The sequence below is a fragment of the Suillus subalutaceus genome (assembly GCF_016647625.1).
Source record: "Suillus subalutaceus strain FC151 chromosome Unknown DFJ58scaffold_236, whole genome shotgun sequence".
NCBI classification, from domain to species: domain Eukaryota; kingdom Fungi; phylum Basidiomycota; class Agaricomycetes; order Boletales; family Suillaceae; genus Suillus; species Suillus subalutaceus.
In genome coordinates, this window is record NW_024540485.1 from 2958 (window position 1) to 26476 (window position 23519).

A 23519-nucleotide genomic window follows, 5' to 3' on the forward strand; every position below is an offset into this window, starting at 1 on the left:
GCACTCTATTTCAAATAGCCGCCATGACTCTCCTCTGGTCGAGGATGTGCCTGCTCAGCACCCTGTGCGGGTGGAAGATCTATTTGCTGACACTTTGGCACCCACTGGCCAGCAGCAGCACCAGCAGCCCCAGTATGGCTCCATGGGTCCTTTTAACCTCCTCACAATGCCGTCCGAGGCCCAGTCTTTGTGGTCTGCGGAAATTCCCAGACTCTCACCTAGCCCGCTGGCTTCGTATTCTCAGTTACCGACCTCACCTCTTCTCATGCCTGCAGGTCAAAGCTCTCAGGGAGGTTCGCAAGATGGGCCCTGGAATTTTTCGTCCATAGCGCCGGTGAACTCCTTACCAACGACACATATCATCCCGCCGACTCCCATCAAGCCTGGAGAATTTTTGGCTCCGCCTGCTGCCGGTGGGCCACGTCACCGCGCAGTGACGTTCAGTCCGTCAACCAGCGGATCTCGTGTCGAGTCTGATTTTGCAATGGATGATGACAGTGCACCTGTTGCTGGTCGACGTTCAATAGAGACAAACTCTGCGCTTGAAGAAGGTTTCACTGCGTTGGATGCCCGTTGTCATTGACACTGCAAAGAATACGAACATGCCCTCCCACCAGGTAATCAGCCTGTGGATGAAGAGTCGAGGTCGAGCAATCAATAACACCAACTACTGGAACCTTTATGCGGGGTACTTCAAGGACCGCATGCGCCAGGAACTTGCAAGGCTCGGTGAAGATGCTCCTCCCCAGGATGGTTCGATGACACCAAGTAAATGATCCGTTTTTTCTGCACGCTATTCACTCCATGCTGATTATTTATTTTATAGGCACTGGTATTCGCCGTCAGTGCTACGAGCACTTCAAAAACACCTACCCAGATTCTTATCAGGATATCCTCGATACCTACGAAGAACTCGACATGCTGTCAGATGCTCCTCAAACCATCGCGCAGCGCACACAAACATTTCAGAAGCTTACCAGGAGGGTAGGAAGCATCGTGAGTGATAGGTTGTTGTAATATTTTGTTGACGAGCTGAGTGCCCTACCTGCAGCTTGATGGAGCTGCTACCAGGCAAGGTTTTGAGGCTGCCCTGGTCATGTGTGGCAATATTGTCAACGAAGATGCATCACTCGGCCCATGTTCACATGACGCCTGGTGCTGGTGGCGTAAGTGTCACCGACCTCGAAATTCTTCGTTTCTCACAATTTTTAATACTCTCTGTAGTTCTTCGACAGGCGCTGCCGAGCCAGTGACCATGTCATCATCGGGCACATGAAAGCCCATGTTTACAATACTATGTCACTTGCTGCCGTGGAACAGACCTTCAAGACCACTGAAGGGGACGAGGAGCAGGCACCGATAGAGGTCTTGGATGTGAGCTCGTCTGATGTAGGCGAAGAGAAGGATGCGTTAAAGTCGCTCAAGGCTGGGCTAGTCAAACAAGTTGGTTCGTAGCACATCACATCTCACAGTGAGATACTGACAATTTTCCCCAGCGGACCTCGGTGGCAAGTTTTCGGATAGACCCTTCCCATGGATATTGATGCCTAGCTCACTCGCTAATGATCACCTACGTATTGAGGGGTACCCCGCGCACTTAAGTTTGATGCCAGGAGAGTCTCACAACAGTAATTCACGGAGTAAAGGTGTTGCAGGGCTCACGCAACGCGAGGTCAATGTACTCGCACTCGCATTGAAGGCAAAGACAATGCGCGTTGTCAAAGTAACAAAAGCCATTGGAGGTACGTGCTACAGCCTTTTGAAATCACTTTAACTCATGATGCCTCGACAGTTGCTGTGATAGCCTCCAAGGAGCCCGTCATCATTGGCGAGGCACCTCCTGCAGACTCTCCCTTTCCGAACGCGAGGCGCATGTTCGTTAACGGGACTTTTGATTATAAAGGCCCTGCACGCCTTCAACCTAGCTCTGCCGCAACCAGGAAGAAGAAGTCGAAGGTCCCCTCATCTCGTACACAGACTGATGGCGACACAGATATCGCAGCTATGGACTCTACGACTGCCATGCACCGCAAAACCAAAATGCGTCCTGAAGTACTTATACCTCCTCCATCACGTCCATTCAAGCTTGCGAAGCGCCCCCCTGCCAAACCGGTTGTGACAGAGGTTGACAAACCAGATGTGATAGAAGTCCGGTCCAGTCCAGATGGTGTTGACGAGCTTGATGATGATGATGAGGAGGAGGAGGAGCCTCTCAATGGTTCTGATCGCGAGATACCCAGTGAGGATGACGAGGACTATGATGATTTACGCTCGCGGAAGCGGAAGTTGAAGGCTGGAGGTGGTGCGCAAGCTACGAAGAAACGTGTACGATCGATCGAGGAGTCAGAAGGGAAGATGGTCATCGGGAAGAAGCCAAGTGCGAAGGCTGCTGGCAAAGCTCGCGCCAAAGGAGGGCACTCGTCTCCTGTCATGGTGGAATCCTCAGGGGACGAACAACAATCACGTCCTGCTATAGGTGAGTCTTCTATGATTATCGCAGTTCGGCTGTGATCCTGACTTATGACTATACAGACAATGCAGCAAAGCGCATTCGCGATGGACCTCCTGATGTTCAAAAAGGTATTTGCTACTCATACATGTTAAAACATACTAACACGAGCCCAGTGCCACGTCCACGTCCCGTGCCTAAGGGAAGGCAACCTGTTCTGACCAAGGCCATGCGTCTCCTGCAAGAAGACGAAGACTTGCGGAACAACGATGGAGCCATACACCCCGAGACCTCTGCGGATCATTCATCAGAAACACCTACTCTTCCGGCAGTTCCATCTCCCGCACACGACTCAGATCACCCTGCAGAGCCTGCACCAGATGATGGGCAGTCTGTCCTTGTCCCAGACGCCCCTCTCCCACTACCTCAAAATCTGCTGCACTCGTCATCGGAGGACACGCGTCTCAGCCCCTCACTTTCTGGCCACAATGTACCAGACTCTCACCATGCTGACCCACGCGGGGCAGACAACACACACTTGCGCGAGCCTCACGACAATTGGCGTCCTCACAATCGCGGTCAATCATGGGAGGCTCGTAACGCAAACGACATCCATGACCTCCCACTCAATGATGGCCGTGACCTGCACCCTCGCCGAGACAACTCTCCTGCACTACTTGATGACCGTCGCCACCCCCAACGATGATCCACGCAGTGCGTACATGTACCACGAGGACTTAGACCGACATGCGTATACCAGACGACCACAACCAGGAGGAGACTACCCTTATCACAGGGAGTATCCGTATTACGGCGACCGGAGCACAGGCTATCGTGATGCCACCGGGTATGGGCGATCATACTATCGTGATGCGCGGTACCCAGACCACGACGCACGGTACCCAGATCGTGATGCGCGGTACCCAGACCGTGAACTTCTTGATGACCGCTTGCGTGGACCTCCCCCACTGGATATTCGTGGAGAATACATGCATCCCACAAATCGCGAGGGTCATGCTGGCTACGAGCGTGCATATCAGCGCCAGCCTCCTCGAGGAGATGGACGCCACAGTACCCGGAGTCCCATTGCCAATATGTCACTCACCTTACCTGGTCAGGTGACAGAGCAAGAACAACGTGAAGGAGCCGCCATTCGAAGGTAATTGTGAGGTGCCTATTGTCTTGCTGCGAAAATCATGCTGTTCCCGCTGTCTTCCCCTCGTACCATACCATGTTCCATCTCTCGCAATGTATGTTTTGTGCCGCTGAAAATAAACATGTTGTTTGTTGACTTATTACATGAGTGATCTCCTTGGGTGAAATGAGTCAAATATAAGTGCTTAATTGTTGGGCGCATCGTGCAGGGAATAGTATTATGACATACGAATATAGTAAAAAAACATACACACGAGTATCTACTATCAAGGAGCGCTTAGAGGTGCAGAGGAGGGTGGACGAGGGTGAGGAGGCTATGTAGAGGTCTCGCAGAAGCCTCTACTAGGGGAGGGCCAAGAGGAGGAACGGGAGCACTGAGACTGACAGAGGCTATGTAGAGGTCTCGCAGAAGCCTCTACTAGGGGAGGGCCAAGAGGGGGAGCGGGAGCACCGAGACTGACAACAGAGGTTACACGAGGGGAGAGGTACTCACAATACTCAGAGAGGTCTCATGACCTCGCGAGAGGGGGGGTCTCACAGACCAGTTGCGCTCTACAAGGAAACCGGGTCTCTTAGACCCTGGGAACGGGAGGAAAGTGGTGCCAAGGGTGGCGCAGACCATGATATTCTGACATCCCTACTTTAATCAGATCGCACTGGCTTTATCGTGTAAAGCAAAAGAGGACGCAAGAGGGAGTTGTGAAACCCCAGATGGCTGATAATGTGTCATATCGGCAAGACCGCCTGTCCACCATCATCTTCAATCTGTGCCGCAGGAAAGGAGTGCCGAATCATGTGTGAAGGGTAGAAGTAGGGTGTCGACATCCTGGAGGCCACTAGTGAACTGATTGGGGGCCGATCATCTGATTGAACCAAGCCATTGCTGACTACCGTGACTGTCAGATAGTCATGTCGTCGTCCGCAATCGTCTGTGCTGAAGCATGATTTAACGATATGGAGTATGATGGTTTTCAAAAAACTTACGGCTCGAGTACTTCCATCCATCACGGATGCGCATGGCAAGGATATGCGATGTGCTGAGCGGGAACTAAAGAGCACTTGACAAAGTATCACTAAGGTACCCGTTGTCTGAAGACAAAAAACTGTGCAATCATCCATCTGGGCCAAACATGTGGAACGCGATACGAAAGTTCTGTGAAGCAGGAAAGTGAAAGCAGCGTGTCTAAGCTCAGACGGCTAATAGCCCCAAGGATTTCACAGTCATCGAATCCATTCGAGAACTATCATCTATCAGAGCATAACGAAGAAAGGAGGAGAAGGAGACACAACCACTTTGACATCTGAACTTGACGTGGGCGAATGTGGAAATCATGATTGTGAAAATGAATAAAGTGCGAGGGAAATAGCGGATGGGGTACGAGGAACTGGAAAGAAGGAATAGCATTGAATTGATGGCAGTGATTCGTGAAACAGGCGAGTGAAAGCCATAAGACAACTTGAATGAGTCCGCTTCCTGGTCAACCGGTCATCACTGTATTACCTATCTGGGTTGTTCGTATGAATGCAGTGCGAGGTGCTGGGTCGCGAAGAGTAAGAGTATATCGTAGAGGAAAGTTCATGGAAAATGCTGTAGTACCTTGTGTTGATGAGGTCACCTAGATACGACTAGTCTTGTGACAGCGACGAACGCAAAATGTGGCGGTTGAAGACGACACTAATGGGCCCTTTGTCCCAAGTAGACTCATTTGCACAGGAAGTAATTACGTGCAAACGGGCAGAGAGGGTGTGAGTGTGATGGCGATGGCGATGGTAGATGATCAGAGGGCGCGGGCAGGGTTGCTGTTGACATTGCATACATAAGACACTCTAAATAGGGACCCAGGTGCGGATAACGACTGTCTTCCTTCTCTTTTGGTCTGACTAGTACATGGTAGACTGGTGACCAGCCCCTCTATGAGACAAACCCTCGATAGAGGGACTGGTAAATCTGGGTTTGAATTTGGATAGTGCGCGCTTTGGAGTAATCACATGACTGAAAAGCCTTTTCGGGAGTTAGATAAGTCTTTGCTAAGTTCTCGATTACATACCGAACGTGTCAACATTGCTCGTCGACTCCGGCAGCGATCAGCTCTGTTCCACTGGCCGCTGCAGGGCAGCGTCACGTTGCACTCGGACAGCCCTATTTATGATTTGAATTCAAACTTCGGCTTCTTCTGAGATAGTACTGGTCCTAAGCGCCTGTTCTTAAGGGGAAAATGTCTCAAGGATGGTCCTGGGATGACGGGGACCTCTCGATGCTGATTGATACTGATCTGGAGACATTTCAGAGGTGAAATCGTCACACTGATAGCGTCCGGACGAAATAGATTAGGAATTATGAGACACAAGGTCTTTCCGCAGCCTGTACCGGCTGTAATTATGCTGTCACCGCCATTCAATGTTGCAAGAATGGCTTCTAGCTGGAATACTTGTGGAACAATGGTTGTAGCCGTGAGGATGTACACGAGCAGGCAAGCGCGTAACACATCCGTCTTATCCTTGTCACTGAGGGTTTCGATATAGTCGGTAGGGAGCCGTTCTTGCCATATTAGCGAACAAGCAAATGAATCTAGTCTTTCCATCGAGGCTTCCCGCACAGCTTGGATGATAGAGTTCACGTCCATTGGAGTTGTAGAGTAGATACATACATTAATGACGCGACCGCGTTTGCATCGCATCAATATGAATCAAACATTAATTTCAACATTTCAAATATTCACGTCGAAAATTTCAGTTTTCTTATCGGCTACAGGTCATGTGATTACTCCAAAGCGCGCACTATCCAAATTCAAACCCAGATTTACCAGTCCCTCTATTGAGGGTTTGTCTCATAGAGGGGCTGGTCACCAGTCTAAGTACATGGTAGAACAGCAAAATATACAATGATTAAGGCACAGTTCGGGGAGCGATTACGCCTAGGGGCCGAGAGAGTGCACATGTGCAATTATGTCACATTTTCTCATGTACTTGTACTCGATTCACATTTGCAATACTTAAGGGATGCTCAATTCTAAAATATCGAGTTCAGTTCGTTTCATTTGACATTATTTATGTAGTAACAACATTGATTACCGACACTTACTGCCAGTTGTTACGGTATTCCCAGGGCCAGAAGCCGGCCGTCGCTCAGCAAGTTGTGAACCACGCGTTATCATTGTTGATCAATGTTCAACGTTTCGAAACGACTGTGATCGACATGCAGTGACAACGACAGGACAACTCACATTGAATGCTGTTCTAAACAGTACACTGGCCATAGCTAGGCACAATCAGGAGGCTTATAAGCAGATTTTCTCTCCAGACAATCAAGATCTCGAGGACAATGATCACGACCAACAACTCACAATATTTCCATAGGATGGGTGCAGGCTTTCGCGCTATCTCCTTCATTACATCTGAACCTATTCCTCGTGGCCCCTACCACCAGTGGCAAAAGTGCCAAGAGTTCTTCGACTTATCATTGAGTTGGCCTGATCGTGATTTTCGTCATGCTGGACTTGGTTCTGAAACCGGCAGGGAAGGTGTTGTCTGTCACTGTCAGCATGGTAGTTCATTAATCATTGCTGACTCTGAGAATGTTAACCAGTATGTTTGACTGGGAGACAGGTCTCTGTCAGGCCTTTTTCCGGCCTCGGAACTAATTTACAGAGCTGAAATGAAACTGTTTACTACATAAATAACGTCAAATGAAATGAACTGAACTCGACATTTTAGAATTGAGCATCCCTTTACTTTGACCGATCAAGGATCTGGAAACCCCAGGCGATGTTTTTGGCAGGTAATCGTGCTTTTAGGTGCGTGATTGGCAGGCAAAATCACGGTCGAAACGTGACCTGGTGTCATATACCATATATCCGGTTACAAATCCGATGATCCGGATCTCAGATCCGATCCAGATCCGATGAACATATCCGTCGTCCGGTCCACAGATCCGCTTTGATTCTTATTTCATTTCCTGTTCATATAACTCTAACTATCGTTCATCTCCTTTCGGTATTCCTGTACACCGGTATACCGGTTATCCTTTACTTCCGCTTTGCTTACTGATCCGCTATGCTTACTGATCTGCTACACTTATGAATCCGCTTTTACTTGTACTTCATTCCCGGTTCATGATTCGTGATCCATCCGACTTACCAATACGCTCCACTTAGACTTTGCTTATACTTTCGTACATAGCCTTGCACCTTTGCTTATTGATCATTCCGTTAGCTATCCGTAGTATATAAACCTTTGTATATGCGCTGTAGTAGATCAGTTCGAATATCATCTTAGATTGCACTCATTCCGTCTGGACTCTAAGTCCCTCCGTTATCCGTCCAGACTTGAGTACACTACTCTTGTCTATTCCGAGACTTAGGATAGATTCCTATAGTCTACATATCCGCCTCTGTCTTCGGACGGTCCTTGCCCATTAGTTTCTAGTCCGGATCCAATCCGGATTAGCCGTTACTCTATACGTTCGATATCCGGAAGTCTTAACGGATCCGTTGCAATACTTATCCGTTGCGATACAAGACTTATCCGTTACGATACTTATCCGTCTCACTAGACGCGATACTTTAGCTCTCTGAAATACGGGGCAAGACTCGGGAAAGGGGCACAGTGCACGAGCTGAGGCCGAAGCCCTTCGGATCCGATACTACTTGAGTACGGTCTTAACACCTGGCTGTTTCCCCAGGAATCGACCAGAAATGTCCTTTTTGGGAAGGGAATCCCGCCCTAGGACAAAACACCCGCCACCGTCTCCCTCGTCATTCACCAGGTCGACGACTTCATGGCTCACACGAATCACATCTTTCTCACTTCTCATGGACGCCCATCCAATGGCCGTCGGCGCCAGTACTACTACTGGCTCTGATGCTGTCATCGACCTGGACTTGCTTGCGCTGTCCAATCACAGCGCACCATCACCAATACCCACCAGACTTGGCAACTCAACCCCCCAAAGTGGTGAGTGCCCTGCTTTCCCTGACAAGCGCTCGCTGACTCATGCCAGCAGGAGGACTTGGGCCCATACGAAGTCCTCACTCTTCCCATTGACGAGGTGAGTTTGATTTTTCTTTAAACATATTGCATTATGTACACTACACTAACAAACTACTGTGTCCCAGGGAATCCTCCGTATGCAGTACCATTGCATGCCGGAGGCAATGGCACTACAAGGTCCATGACTCAGACTCCTTGTCACTGACAAAGTGTGTGTAGTGACGCTGATGCTCCCTTCCTGCAGCAAAACCCTCACCGTGAAGCAGCTGCAAGTGCTGTGCCGTGAGCATGGGTTGAATACGCGAGGGAAAAAGGCGGACCTGATTGAGCGCCTCGCTGCCGCAGTGCCTCCGAGTCCAAAGTATGTTGGGCGTGTTTTTCCCTATGTGATTCTCACTGGTTTTGGCATTCTGTCTGCAGTACAGTGCCTCCTACCACCACACCCACCATCCCAGAAGCCAGTTCTCCATCCTCGGTGCTGCTCCCAGCTGTGAATTCCCGCGTGCCGGCAGGCCATGCACCCATGCACCCACAAGCCTGTCCCCCAGGATCTGGAGATGACGTCGATCTGCTTGCGTCGCGTGACACAAGCCAGCTGGCCTGTTCCTTCCAGGATGCCTACAATGGCAGTGATGGGGGCATCATGGACGACGACATGGACGACGATGGTGCTCACATGGCTGGAAATGTTCAGGATGATGAGGAACTGGTGGTGTAAGCAAGCGGTGAGTTTCCGTATGTGTAATAATTGATGCTTGCTGATCATCTCTCGTACTAACAGGCCCGTGTTTGGTGGCCATCAATGATGCTAAAGCTTGGGTAAGTTGCACGCCCTTCTGAGCTCCATGTCCTGGCTGATGGTGCCACGAGGTGGATGAATTCATCATGATCACCCGACGAAAGGGTGGACAGCAAACGGAGAAGAGTGTGCTCAACATTTGGAAGGTATTTCTTGGTTCCTCTCCTTATTTTTTGGCTGCAACAATTGAACGATCCCGAAAAACAGCGCTGGTTGACTGCTGCAATTGCATCAGGTGAAGTCCCAGATATGATAATTGATGCACACCCCATCATCCAGTACTTGAAGTACACTGCTACCCGCAAGCTCCTCTCGCGAAACGGCCATGAACGTGATTCTGCGCATGGGTCCCTCTCTGTGGTGAGCTTTGAACCTTGTGTCGTGTGCGCACGCACTTGTGCTGATCTCCTCTGGGTGCCACCTCAAGAGCTCGCTCAAGAAAACCATGGCAATGCTTGGTCGTGTCTGACGCCGTCAGGTTGACGACAGCCTATCTCTCGAGCATGCACGTCCCGCATTCACACCACGTATCTCTGACTTTTATAAAGCACTGATGGTTTAAGCGCAGCGCCTCCATCTCGAGTATGTCCAAGGCACAATTTTGATAATATTTTTGGGCTGATTCGTGTTCTGTCCAGGCGTGAAGACTTTGACATCACCGAAAACACAATCCTCGACTCACACCTTTTTCCAGAGCACTTCGAACAAGTCAAGAAATTATTCATGCACCTCACGCAGTGTGAGTTGGTCTTTCGAGTGCTGTCAGCTCAATCACTCACTTATGGCCATCTTTACAGTGGCTCAAAAAAGTGTCTCAATGTTTGTGGCTTTTCATGTAATTGCTTTCTTATGAGTCAGGACGTGAAAATATGACTAAGCCATAGGGAGGGGTAGAAAAGCTCTGTTTCTTCGCTTTAATTCCGTTCCCTACAGCGTGGGAAGCTGATGTCATCAAGTGAAGATATGGTCATTTTAATATGGTGACTCATTGAGACACTTTTTGACTTTGTATTTTACCAATGCTATTGTATGATTCTAGTACTTTGCGTTACCCCCCTTGGCTTTAATAACTGCTGCTACCCTCCTAGGCATACTTTCTATTAATTTCTGACACTCCTCCTTAGTAATCTTTCTCCACTCTACTACAACTCTCTCCCATAGTTCAAATAGCCCCTTTGGAGGATCTTGATAGGCAGCAAGTAGTCTTTTGAGTAATTCCCAAAGATGTTCAATGGGATTGAGGTCTGGAGACTGTACTGGCCATGATAGAACATTGATATTATGGTCTTCAAACCATTTTGTAGCCAGTCTTGAGGCATGCTTTGGATCATTGTCCTGCTGGAAGATGATGTCCTCTTCATCAATACCTGACTCCTTGATGCTTCTAAGCAGACACTCCTCTAGAATGGAGACATACTGCTCTGCATTCATCCTCCCCTCCACCTCACACAGAATCCTCACTCCGTTCCATCCCATGTAGCCCCACACCATCAAGTTTCCTCCTCCAAACTTGAGTGTACCTTTCACTTCTCTGTCTCCTAGTGGATCACCTGCCTTTTTCCACACATATTCCTGACCATCTGACCAAATAACTCTTTTCCAGTCCTCAACAGTCCAGTGTTGGTGCTTCAGAGCAAAGGCTAGTCTCTTCTTCCTATGAGTTGGTGAAAGAAGAGGTTTCTTCTTCTTGGTTACAGCTTTCAGGTTAGCTGCCTTGAGAGTGTTTCTGACTGTTTGGGTGGAAACAGTGGAGGGGATGATAGAATTGATGAATTTGGTGGCTTGAACAGCATTTGAAGCTTCTCCAGATAGAATACAGTGAACAATAGCCCTCTTATCATGGGGGGTGAGCTTGGAAGGACGGCTCATATTGATATTTTCTTTATTTGGATTAGATTTCTTGATGACCCTAGTAATAGTAGCCCTGCTTAAACCAGTTTTGGAAGCAATCTGCCTAGTAGATAGACCAGAGAAGCTGAGAACAATGATATTATCCTGTTGAGTAGAGGAGATAGACTTCATGAGGATTATGGAGAATTTCATGCTCTAGCTTGCACTTATATAGATGTCAGATATTAAAGTCAGACCATATTATTGACATGACACCATTTCTTTAGATATTTAGTCATAACATTTTGTCTAGGTGACCTGATTTTGCTAAATTTTTATAATGTCAAAAAAGTGTCTCAATGAGTCACTAAATTAAAATAACCATATCTTCACTTGATGACATCAGCTTTCCACGCTGTAGGGAACGGAATTAAAGTGAAGAAACAGAGCTTTTCTACCCCTCCCTATGGCTTAGTCATATTCTCATGTCCTGACTCACAAGAAAGCAATTACATGAAAAGCCACAAACATTGAGACACTTTTTGAGCCACTGTATGTCTCTTGCAGTGCCATCTATCATCAAGGGTCATCAATGCTGGACTTGGCAGTGTACGACACTCAATCGTGGTGATGAGCTGGTCAATCTGCCGCTCTCGTGCATCCAGCCTTACAAGATCTTCATCCCAGACTATACAACAGCTGATGGGAGAAGGAGCGGCAGCGGACAGTTTTTTTTTGGTGTTTTGTCATTGTACCATGAGACCAAGGTTGCAAAACCTGGCGTGAGCATCTGATCTTCCCGCACTGAGCCCTTTTTTACACTTGCTATGTGATTTTCTACCTGTAGAAGCAGGAACCAGAATACAACTTTGTGCTCCCACACAGAGACCCGCTCAAGTGCCCGATCGGGGCGCTTGCCATCTTGCTTCACTATCAGTTCGACCAGGAGGGCCTGATGGACAAGTTCGAGGGCTGGGACTGGTCCCATCCCAGCTCAGTGGCGTGAGGTCAGGGCAGAGTGCAACTTAGTGATTCGTGTCTCAAGCGAGTTTGATACAGGTCAAGCTCTTGTTTGGAAAGCATGTCGGACAGCCATCCAGCGGTGATGCACTGCAGAAGATGTATACAACAATGTTAGAGCCCACGACCATCACATCGAAAAAGAAGCTTCACCTCGCCCGCCAAACGATGCTGAGTGTGATGGAGGACATGGGGTGGGTCAATTGTTTGTTGGTCTGACCTGCAGCTGATAGTATTACCCGAAGTGTACACGCGGATGAAGTTGATGCTGTTGGGCACTGGGAGGGAAACACACAGCACAAAACCTATGCGGCAAAGATTCCGAAATCTGTAGGCAGTCCTGCATTCTCTTTGCTATGTTCTCACTCATGAACATCCTGTCAAGGCTGTCTGTGCTCTCGCTGGCTTCTACATGGGAGAACAGTATTGTGTTCCATGGGTCTCGACACAGGTGCCTGCAGAGCTGCAGATGCAGATTTTTCCGTTTGTCGAGGATGCTCTTGCCAACCTCCACCAGGCACCTAATCTGAACTATGGCACCGTGAATTTTCTGGAGTTGTTGCAGCTTCTGCGTCCCTATTTTTGGCGTGTAAGTGGGGAATATCCACCTGTGAAAACTTTGATTCTGACGGAGTCGCACGGCACACATCACACAGGCAATCGCTGCCGTTCATCAAGCATTCCCTGGCTCTGCACTTCTGAAACGGCTGAAGGTCCTTCAGTCTGGCAGTGCCCAAGGCATTTTCGGCAATGGCCCAAGGAAAGGGAAGCTCTTGAGGTGATGGCGCAGTCAGACCTTACAATCTGCGGTACATTTTCGGAGGCTGCCACTCAAAGTGCCTTTGTATCCCTCGCAAACTGTCAGCGCCAGTCGGACACCACAATCAATGCTGTGCTCTTGCACTGCAGTCAACTCCTTCGGTGAACAGAATCACTCTCTCCAACTAAGCACTCCAACACGACATCCTCAATGGCCCCCCAGTCCCTGCCTCAAGGGCCATCTGGGCCAAGCACCAACAAATCTGATCTCACTGAGGTTCATCCAGCAGCAACAAAAGCAGGATGTAGTCCTGGTCAGGCTCCGAGTCTTCCACTGCCTTCGGAGTTGCAGGCTGAGTGCAGCAAAGCCACACCTTTGCAGCACCTGCAGCCCACTGGCAACTTGAACCCAGTAACCACCTTCCACCTTGGCTGCTCCTTCCACATATTGCCACTCTCGCCAACAGTTCCTCCCGACTTCCATTCTGGGCATGATCTCATCATTCCGTCGGCCGAGGCATTCCACGACTCAATCACTAGTACCTCTATGCCTCAGTACCCTCAGTTCACACCTCGCAACTGCAGCTGGACTGCCATCTTTGAGATGGTGAAGCAGCCACACTTTCTTTGGGCTTGCTGGCATCCTGGCAACCTGGGTGAGTATCGTTCGATCAAGCAGCTCTGGGCCACTTGGCATGAGGGCACAATCATTGACAGTGTTGGTCAAATGCCTCCCCTCCTGCTCGTCAAGCAGGAGTGGGGAGGAACAAAGAACCCCTCGACTCGCAAAGGGCGCCATCAGACTTGGCGACCACATAATGATACCAATGCAAGTGCTGCTGTCACTCAACTTCAGCCAAAGAAGACTCGGATGGGACATACTACAGCAGAAGGCTCATTGCCGTCCAACTCTGCAAGCCCAACATGAGGTCACACCATGGCCTGTTCACTTTCTCTCTCGTTTCTCTGTGTTTTGTTTTAGTTTGGCTGACTTCAGGCTTTCTGAAACCTCCTTTCTGCCTTTAATATCTCCCTCATAATCACCAGTTATCATGCATAGCCTGCATTGCTCAGTAGTTGCACAACTCTACACGCTAATTTTGTTCGTGTCTACGTTCCGTATGACAGCCCTCGTGCACTTAAAAGAAGAGTCCCAGCTGCAACCAGCCAGGCCTTAAGAAGATTTGAGGCTTTCACCCCCATGGCTCAGACTCTGTCCAACTAACCATCCAACCAGCCGGGCCTTAAAAAGATTCGAGGCTTACTACTCCGTCAAACCACCTGTCAGTCAGCCAACCAGGCCTCAAACAGATTCGAGGGCTTGAGGGCTCGAGAGCCCTGGCCACCAGCCCAGTACAATGTTTGGCAAGAGTGGTGGCTGGAAACGCCTGAGGAGAAGTGTTGTCCTGCCCACCAAAAAATTGTGACTGAAACCGTGATCCTCTCCACGCAGACTGTGATTCTCCTCATTTGAAACCATGATTGGGGGAGGAAAAGTGTGATTCGGCGCTCGCTGAGGACAAAAAGTGTGATCCCGCCTGTGTGATCCAGGTCGGAGCTCAAATCATGATCATGCTTTTTCGCCTGAGAACTTCAGATCTTCATTTGGTATTGGAAATGAGTTGCCAAAATCACCAACGAGTGGATCTTTCCTGATATTCACGTGCGTGATATTGGTTTACCATTCAAAGGACTTCCATTTTTTGCTCATTTCACACTGCAATACTTACTTCAACTAATCAAGGGTCTTGAAGCAGGATCAAATATCCATCTCCATCATGTCCATTTTAGTGATACAAGCGCTGAATGGTGATATATCTAGCACGAACACTACATCATTATAACCCCCAACATATCGCACTCGCTCTCACCCATCTATCGAATATGACCGTAGTCCTCAATGATCCCAGTTTGTGGCCGATAATCAGTTTAAATATTTTTTTCAGCTATTGGATGGGTTCATCACATCAATCAGTGATGTCTCGATCTAACATTAAAATACGGTTTCACAATTGCTGGCGGCGTCATGGTGGTATACGATTGGGGTGAGCAGCACAGTGTTCGAAAACCGCTCATATTCTCATCATATTTCCAGTCCTAACACTTGGACAAGAGGTATGTCAGTGCTATTACCGGAGTAGCCAACTTGCTAAGAATGGTGTCATAGATTGAACTGATCTGGGTGAGTGACACAGTCTCATATCCGAGTCAGAAGAAATGAATACAATAAATTCGCGACAGAGGCAACGCTGGTCTCTCATGACTGTAATGTATTTGCTTGTTCGTAACTCAGATTATGCTATAGCGTGGTTGACAAGTTGTGCTGACTTCAAAATGTTCTATATACGCTATATTGGAATACCATATTCTGTGTATGTGTTTGAGGTCAACAAGTTGGCACTATATTAATAGCCCATCTCTCATTATCAGTATCGCCGTTCTGCGTATGTCTCATATGCACTATATTCGATTATTCTGACCCACAGCACACAGTAAATATGCCATTGGTCTCCCTGACAGATGCAGTGAGTACTCTGCAATCATCTCATTCCTATCCAATGAATACACTCATATCTAGGAGTGAGTGAGATTCTGACCATTGAACTTGCCTCGACATAATGACTCGACAGGTGTGAGTCACAGCATTTGGTCCTACTACAAGGGTGATCACTAATCGGGTGTTTCAGGCAATATTATGAACTACGCAAGTAATGGGACAAACGTGGTCGTAACTGCCATGCTGGGCGGTGCGCTGCAATACCTCAGTGATATTGACTCGACTGAAATACAATGCAAGTCATCATGATTGCTCGCTTGCATGCCATGTATCAGAGATCTAGGAGGATGCTTATCTTCCTTGTTGTCATCTGTCTGGCTGTTAACGTCACCTGCGGAGTACTCGCGGCAATAGCACTCGAGGATATTGTAGGGGGTAAGCTTTACTTGTTGACTTGAAAAACACCGCTCATTGGACAACTACCAGAGGAGCTGATACTCTCTAGAATGTATATGTGCGACTTTGAATATGTGGGGGATGTCCAGCTTCTGATTTCAATGGTTTGGATGCTCAACACTGTTTGGGAGGTCCTTGCACTGTGTCTTTCAGTCTGGATTGCTATGAAACATTTCCATGACCTGCGACGACTTGGCCCATCGACAGGATTGACCATAGGGGACTGTTTCAGAGTCCTGATAAAATCTCACGTGCTTTATTTGGCAAGGTGAGCTTGTAATGTAAATGTGGCCATCATTTTCAGCTCAAGTTTCACATGTGCTAGCTTTTTGCGTGTCTTGCCTCGAGTTAGTTATTAGTCTCTCTCCAGGGCTTCAGGTGCACCGACCTATCGCTGACATCTGGATGCAACCACTGCTCATCATTTCTGTAGAGGTCAAATTCTTTGGGAGTTTATATACTCGAGGGTGCTGTTGGAATTTTATTCAACATGCAGATATTTGTGTTGGACCACGCCTTATCCTTAGTGTTCGAGAGTATCACGCTAAGCTCGTGGCCAATTCCAACGCAGAAAACTAGCATGAATTCGATTGTCTTCCAGGAGCATGTACAAATATCAACTAGCAGTACTGTGTAGGGAAATGCTTGCCGAGTGTTCTGCAGGGAGAAGAAATGTGGTCAAGGATCTGTCGTGATATTTATTCAAGTTATGCTGTTTCAAAGTGTATTTAAGATGAGGCTCATGTAGACAAAACCCGTTTCGTGTTGTATCACTACTGGAAGATAGTGAACTGCCCGCCCTCACTTGCACCTAGTGGCAAGCTGACATTATCTGCTGGAACATCTAGCAGCCAACCCCGTCTTTGAGGCCCAGACAGCTGATTCTACGTGTTTGCGGAGTTCTGCTGTCTGAGCACACACATGATAAAAAAGTGAACCGAGAGGCATGTGCATGAACCCCGGATGGCTGTAACTCATTGGTGCTCAGAGGTGTATCCATCCATCTGGGCCACAGTGAAGGAACAGGAATGAATCGCGCGGACTTGTGGTTCGACTGTACGCCTCTATCATGAATGAGCATGGCAAAGAGATGAGGTGTGCTGAGCAGGCAGTAGAGAATTAGAGAATCGGGGCTTACTATTAATGAGACATCGACCACAATATTTTGATATTGCATCTATACATACATTCATCGGACCCGCACCATTGTAGTGTTTCACCACAGCGACTGCAAATTGTGCATCGGGTTTGCATCCTTGCGATGATCTGTTGAAGCCCATCCTGTTAAGCAAGACCGTCAGATTAAAATGTTGGGTTGATACTAGGAGTTAATTGGGTTAATTGGGGGTCACCAAACTTTTAATTGTTATCATCAGTCTCTCTGATTCTCTCTGTGCCAGCGTCCTGGGACTGTATTACCTCTCCAAGCCGCTCCAATGGGTAGGGAGAAGTCCTGGCTGTGGGATCATTTTCATCAGGGGACTGCGAAGGTTGACAAAGTGCACTGGCAAGCACAATGTAAATATTGTGTCAATGTGAAGGCTAAAGATCTCGCAAATGCTGATCAACAGGCTGTTGCACACGGAATACTGCAGGCTGTCAGAACTTTCACAATTTTGACGCAGGAAAGTGAGTTTTTGTCAATTGATGCCATGATGATGTAACATAAATGATTAATGTATACCGTATAATGGACTCAAACAGCATGCGATAATGTCCCTTATATTGCCAGAAAGGTCGAAATCATGGCAAAAGGAATACATATTGGGGTTAGGACAAGTAGTTGAGGTTGAGGATGACATCTCAGGCATTTCGGATTCAGAGGCAGTGACAAATTCATTGCTTCTTCAGTCAGAAGAGAATGTTTCACATCCACGACATGTTCAACATCAGGAAAAATCTCCCCTACTAATTTCATCTAATCATAAGCAATTCTCAATAATTAAGAAAATTCAAGATATTTAGTGTTTTTAGGAGATTAGATGGATTATGTTACCCCCCTGATAATCCGTCAATAATTGTCAGTCATTCCGATAATTTGAAGGTATTTGGAAGAATGTCTGTCTCATTGTCTTAAGATGCTCGAGAGATTATGGTTGGTTCTGGTCAAGATCAGGCTAGTATTAGGATCACAATCATGCTGAGTATTACAAGAAAGAAAATTATGCATTTGATTAAATCAGGGTATCTAATGGGTAATATCATATAACGACTGTTGAGTGGATGAGTGCTAGTACAAGATCAGGCAATAAGTATAGAAGATGCTAAGTAGGCAAATGATCCATGCTAGTCGTCATCCATCCCATCAAGGTCAAGCAGGTCGAAGGCTGCATCTTGCTCCGCAGTATGCTCTGCGCCACCAGCGCACTTCAAACACCTGTGGGTCCAAATCAATATGCAACACACAACTTCGATTGAAGTAAAACTCACTGTACAGCCTCGTAGATGTCAGCCATCATGTGATGAAACTTCCTCGGCACTGTGTCCTTCAAATTCTGTAGGAACTTGACGTGAAAAAGTAGGTTTCACTGAACTGATTACCCACCTCAGGCATTAGTTCTCGGTATCAATAAAGGTCTCTTAGACGGTATTATTATGTAGGCGTTATATAGTCTCGCAGACCCAACCTCATGGATGTTCTATATATAGCACACACATAATATGCCTTGCGACCTCTTGCGACCCTCCCCAGCACCTCCCTTGGACCTCCGCACGTCCCCATTTACCTTGTATATACCTCTACAATGTTTGCCAATATCTCGTCCCATCCTGTCGAGCCTCTGGATAGGCTCCATGCATATGGTGCACCCATCAGATCTGGCAGACCTCTACTATGCTCTGCAGCTGCTTGTCGTTTTTGTTTCCTAAGTTCTTTTCGTTGCCTCTTGTTCTACACCACTACGTCCATCACCATGCCACCTGTCCGCCACACACGTGGCACTCAACCGACATCTATGGGGCTAGGACACCACTTCGCAAGCCCAAAGAAAGCCCGATGTTCATATTCCCAGCGTCAACTCCAAGCATCAGCGCCTCCTCGACCAAATGGCTGCATTGATGCAGCCCCAAGTTTCAACCACTGAAACCCCCACCTCTACTGAATCTCAAGCCCTGATAGATATTAAGCACACCGCTGGTCACATTGACGATACGCTAAATTACAACTACGATGATAACAATTACATCGCCGATGAGGTAGCCCAGCCTGATCAAGTAGCATCTTGCCCTACAAATGTGCCTAAGGTAGACCTTGGGCGTCGCCGTCTCTTGCCCAACAAGATGGCAAACAATCTATATAACGCTTGGAAAGTGCTTATCCTGACCCTGGTAGATCCTCATCTCAAATATTCTACAAGGACATGGGTCTGCTCTTCCAGAAGTCCATCCGGTCATATCCGCTTGCGCAAGCCATACTAGTTGTACACATCGACAATTTTCCATAGTTTGTCTTTTTTTTTGACTGTAAGTAGTCTGTTCCTCATCTGCCGCCTTAATTGACAATTCCAGGTTTCCTTTATATTGATGTATTGGCCTGCCGATGTTCAACACTTTCGCAAGTCTTCCTTTACCATGGCCTCTTTCCTACTGCTCCCTCCCAACCACACATGGCTGTTTCTACAGACCTACTCGCATTCTATTGTGCTTTGTTCGAGCATTCATGTGATGCTATCCATGCACTTGCACATGCCCTAAAGACCCATTATGCCCGCAGAGGCTTTCTCATGACCAATGCAGATGTGAGTTTTGACTTTTCAGGCTTTCAGATAATCACTCATTAAAACACAGGGCCAACTTATTCAAGAACCATTTCGTTGTGGACTTGGCCAAGCTGTCCAGTGGTTCGACATCCTCCAGATTGAGGTCGAATGGCAGACTGAAGCGACACTTCAAATTTGTCGCAAACAAGTGTATGAGGCCCGTAAACTTCAATCTCAAGAGAACCCTGGCGTAACCACCCCTATACAATCCAGTACAACATTGATCCAAGGCCAGTGTGCCTCCATTCTCACACAGAATTGCCCAGCCTGCTTTGGAGGTGTCCTTTTTGGTAGACCTCTTAGTGAAGGTGGCGACATACATGTTGCAACAGATGGCAATTTCCATCATCGACATCGACGATCTGCGGGTGACTGTCCACGCTTTCACGACCCCATATATTTTCTTTCCAAGGCTCAAGTGGACAACGTTGGGCGACACATCCTCTCGCAGCGTAAATGTGCACCAAGGATTTGCACTTCTTTAGTACCAGATGAGGCAATTGACCAATGCGAGCACTCATATGAGGCCGCAGATGGTAAGAAGCAGAAGGCTGTGATGGATTCCTTTGATGATACGGGCGTCATGGCCCTGATATGCCGTCACAATATCCCGCTCTTCTTCGCTAACATTGATTCACCTGGCAAGCAACAGAAATACGCCATAGCACTCATCGAGCATCTGTTTACTCTATTGCCGCAGGAAGCCACTGTCATTACCCTGTATGATGTTGGGTGTGTTCTCTCACGGTCATTATCTCAAGTAAGTGCTTCTTTAATAGATGCATTTTAACCTTATATCTATCTATATAGTATGATATTCTCCCCAAATCAGTGACTTCACGTCTTCAATTTGCAACCATGGCTATGCATCCATATGGCCACGAGTGGGCATGTCAGCTCGAGTATAACCCTTGCATGTGCAACGGTCTTGGCCTCTCAGATGGGGAGGGAACTGAAAGACTATGGTCAAGGTTTGTCAAATTAATTGGCATTCAAAGGTCATCATCAGTGAGTCGGTACTAGTACTCTGATTATTAATTGTTGACTGTAGTTCATGGATAGTGCCAGAAGTGTCTGTGGTTGATTGACCAGCAAGCAGGTGCCATTGGTCTTGAGATGCGAATAGATCTTGGCGATTGGATCAAATGGTGGCTCAAGCATGGAGTTAATGGTCAAGGTGCAGCGGCACAAGAAGTTTTGGATAATTGTGGTATTGAAGCTCAAGACCTTCAAGAACAGTGGGTGGATCAGAAGAAGTCCCAACTGTCCATTCATGCTCGTAAGTCCACGGGTGCCACTTCCATACTAAGATCAACATATCCCCGTTGACAGATGCTCCTGCATGACTGAAGAAGGAGCTTGACGTTGTCCTTACTTTGCAGGCTGATTTAGACACATTGGACAGGGCATTGCAACTCACACGGACCGTTGTAGAGATGGGCTTGGCTACTGAAGAAACCTTAGACGCTCTGGAGAGCCTCCAGCGCAGCCATGATCATTTGATGAGCAAGGTTGAAACATTATATCCCTCGCTCAACGTTCACGACAGATTTTCAGAACTACAGGGCGTTGATTTGGATTTTGTTTGAACCCTTCTGATGGCGTGCGATCTCAAAATAAATATCCGGAAGAGAGCAATAGGAAGCTTTTTTGAATGGGACAAACTTGACCGTGTGATTGGTGGTGCAAATCAGGCACTTGGTAATGTATAATCCTTCTGTTTTTGTGCCTCAGAATATTCACTCGTTCTACAAGGTACGAAGCTACATCAGCAGACACATAAGGCTATCGCTAAGCGCCAGCCGGCCTTGATGACAGCGATTCACAAGTTTAACTCCTATTGTGAGCATCTGGAGAGCATCTTTGACCCATCCTTGGGTGTCCCGCTTCCTACTCCTCTCCCTACTAAGCTCGCTGATCTTCGCAAAGATCAGATGCTGATGGAGGATGTTTGGATCACTCCATCTGTTGGAGATTTCCTTGCTGGATCGAAGACACTGATGTAAGAGATGGCATTCAAGCGTTGCTTAAATGGGAACGGTACCATGAAGAGCAGTGCCGCATTGGGCATGAAGCAGATAACCTTTGTCGATGGTTTGGAGCTGAGCTCACTGCGCTAGAACTCGCTCTCCGCTCTCCTACAAGTAAGCAATTTCATTTACATTGACGATCATTACTTATTTCACAAGATCATACATACGTGTTCCCACTCCAACAACGACGGGATCACCTTCTCCAGTTACAAAGTAAATGGGTCACCCCACTAGCATCTGCTACTCGTTTCAACAGCAGTGCTAACATGGCGGTCAATCTTGCTATTACGCTTTCCGAGAGCACGGGACCATCGCAAGCTGTCATGTACAGGCTTGTACCAACCTCACTGGCACTCGCAGACTCCCCCGAGGATGATACTGACGAACATATTGCCCCTGCACTCAAAGAGATTGCTGAAGAGGCTGTCCTCTTGGACATTTTACCTGACAATACCGCTAGTGATGATGAAGACGACGAACCCGTGGGATTACCTGAATTTACGATTAGCTGGCAGCTTCCAGAGGTATGTCCTCGTCTCTCCATAGGTAACTGTACTCATCCGGTATCATAGAATCTCACATATTGCAGTAACATATCTCTGTATTATACGAGTGAACGGACGTGCATAATATCCCGTATGATACGGGCCAGCGGACCATGGGCCGAAGGTAGATATATCCTCGACTGTGACGGATGGGCCGGGAGTGTTATTATTCCCGATGGAGACGGGTTGGCCCAGGTGGGGAATATGTAAAGTAGATGGGTGGGCTGATGGACATGAATTTTCAATAGATGGATCGGCCAAGGTAGTTGGATATTATGTAGATGGGTGTACCAAGGTAGATATGTATCAAATAGCCAGGTATATCAAGGGTGCTTGTTATCACATAGACAGGTGGGCCCAGATATATATCATATTAGACGGGTGGGCCGACGAATTAATATTATTTTGTAGACGGGTGGGCCGACGTATTGGTATTATTTTGTAGACGAGTGGGCCGAGGGAGCGGTGAAAGATTTATTATATACGGGTGGGCCAATGGTAGACATATATTGCATAGACGGGTAGGCCGACGTAGGGGTATATAATATAAACAGGTGGGCCCAGGAGAATGATAATTGTAGACATGATGGAGCTCAGCTAGTTGTATATCATGGAGGTAATAATTCAAAGTCATCTAATGATGTAGTATGGCACGGATCCTTGCAAAGGGGTGAAGTGGAAACTCGAGCGAAGTGTACCGAGTTCTGAGACCTGGGTCTCGACAAACAAATATGTGATGTCCAGCACACTTCCAATCGTCTGGTATTTCATTGAGCAATATATGATAATAGATCTTTGAAAGCCAACATCATCCAAGCCTGCCAAATGCCAAATGCCAAGTTCCAACTACCAAAAATCAAGTGAAGTGTACCGATATCCGAGCCCTGACTATCACATCCCGACAATCGACCATTGAGTCCCGACTACCGAGTCTTGAAACCCTGAGTCCCAAAGCCCGAGATTTGAGTCCTGAAACCCAATGCCCGACCATTGAATCCCAACAATCGAGTATCAAGTCCCGACCAACGAGTCCCAAATATTGAGTCCCGACCATCGAGACCCAACACCCGACACCCGAGATTCAAGACTCAAGTTCCGACTATGGAGTCCCAGATATTGAAAATCAAGTGAAGTGTACCGAGATCCGAGTCCAACCTGAAGGATTCCTTAGGCTGGACTTCCAAACCTTTGGATTTGTCCTTCCATCTCTATCCAAGCTTAAGGATTGA

General features: G+C 47.6%; 5 protein-coding genes across 5 annotated transcripts; 4 read left to right on the plus strand and 1 right to left on the minus strand.

The window, feature by feature from the left end:
* Positions 1-4652: 4652 nt before the first annotated feature.
* Positions 4653-5076, minus strand: DFJ58DRAFT_821752 (uncharacterized protein; the record flags this gene model as incomplete). The annotated part of the gene is made up of 3 exons (XM_041392040.1): positions 4653-4707; positions 4751-4845; positions 4912-5076. Coding segments are annotated over 3 exons (315 nt in total), but the record flags the coding sequence as incomplete, so codon positions are not given.
* Positions 5077-8298: 3222 nt separating this feature from the next.
* DFJ58DRAFT_735876 (uncharacterized protein) lies at positions 8299-10351 on the plus strand (the record flags this gene model as incomplete). The annotated part of the gene is made up of 11 exons (XM_041386709.1): positions 8299-8651; positions 8719-8802; positions 8838-8954; positions 9014-9261; positions 9375-9412; positions 9464-9538; positions 9600-9752; positions 9961-9974; positions 10031-10131; positions 10190-10227; positions 10277-10351. The coding sequence occupies 11 exons, from the start codon at positions 8299-8301 to the stop codon at positions 10349-10351; spliced, it is 1296 nt and encodes a 431-aa protein (XP_041236172.1).
* Positions 10352-12153: 1802 nt separating this feature from the next.
* Positions 12154-13349, plus strand: DFJ58DRAFT_219409 (uncharacterized protein). Its single transcript, XM_041379304.1, has 4 exons — positions 12154-12229; positions 12282-12436; positions 12488-12572; positions 12628-13349. Exons 2-4 carry the CDS (start codon positions 12342-12344, stop codon positions 13165-13167), a joined length of 720 nt encoding a protein of 239 aa, XP_041236173.1. The 5' UTR covers positions 12154-12229; positions 12282-12341; the 3' UTR covers positions 13168-13349.
* A 199-nt stretch (positions 13350-13548) lies between these two features.
* On the plus strand, positions 13549-13929 carry DFJ58DRAFT_670687 (uncharacterized protein; the record flags this gene model as incomplete). The annotated part of the gene is made up of 1 exon (XM_041382885.1): positions 13549-13929. The coding sequence occupies one exon, from the start codon at positions 13549-13551 to the stop codon at positions 13927-13929; it is 381 nt and encodes a 126-aa protein (XP_041236174.1).
* A 4937-nt stretch (positions 13930-18866) lies between these two features.
* Positions 18867-22500, plus strand: DFJ58DRAFT_719374 (uncharacterized protein; the record flags this gene model as incomplete). Its single annotated transcript, XM_041384614.1, has 11 exons — positions 18867-18888; positions 19943-20248; positions 20545-20720; positions 20775-20950; positions 20997-21003; positions 21149-21295; positions 21344-21413; positions 21468-21679; positions 21769-21856; positions 21902-22269; positions 22318-22500. 11 exons carry the CDS (start codon positions 18867-18869, stop codon positions 22498-22500), a joined length of 1755 nt encoding a protein of 584 aa, XP_041236175.1.
* Positions 22501-23519: the final 1019 nt, after the last annotated feature.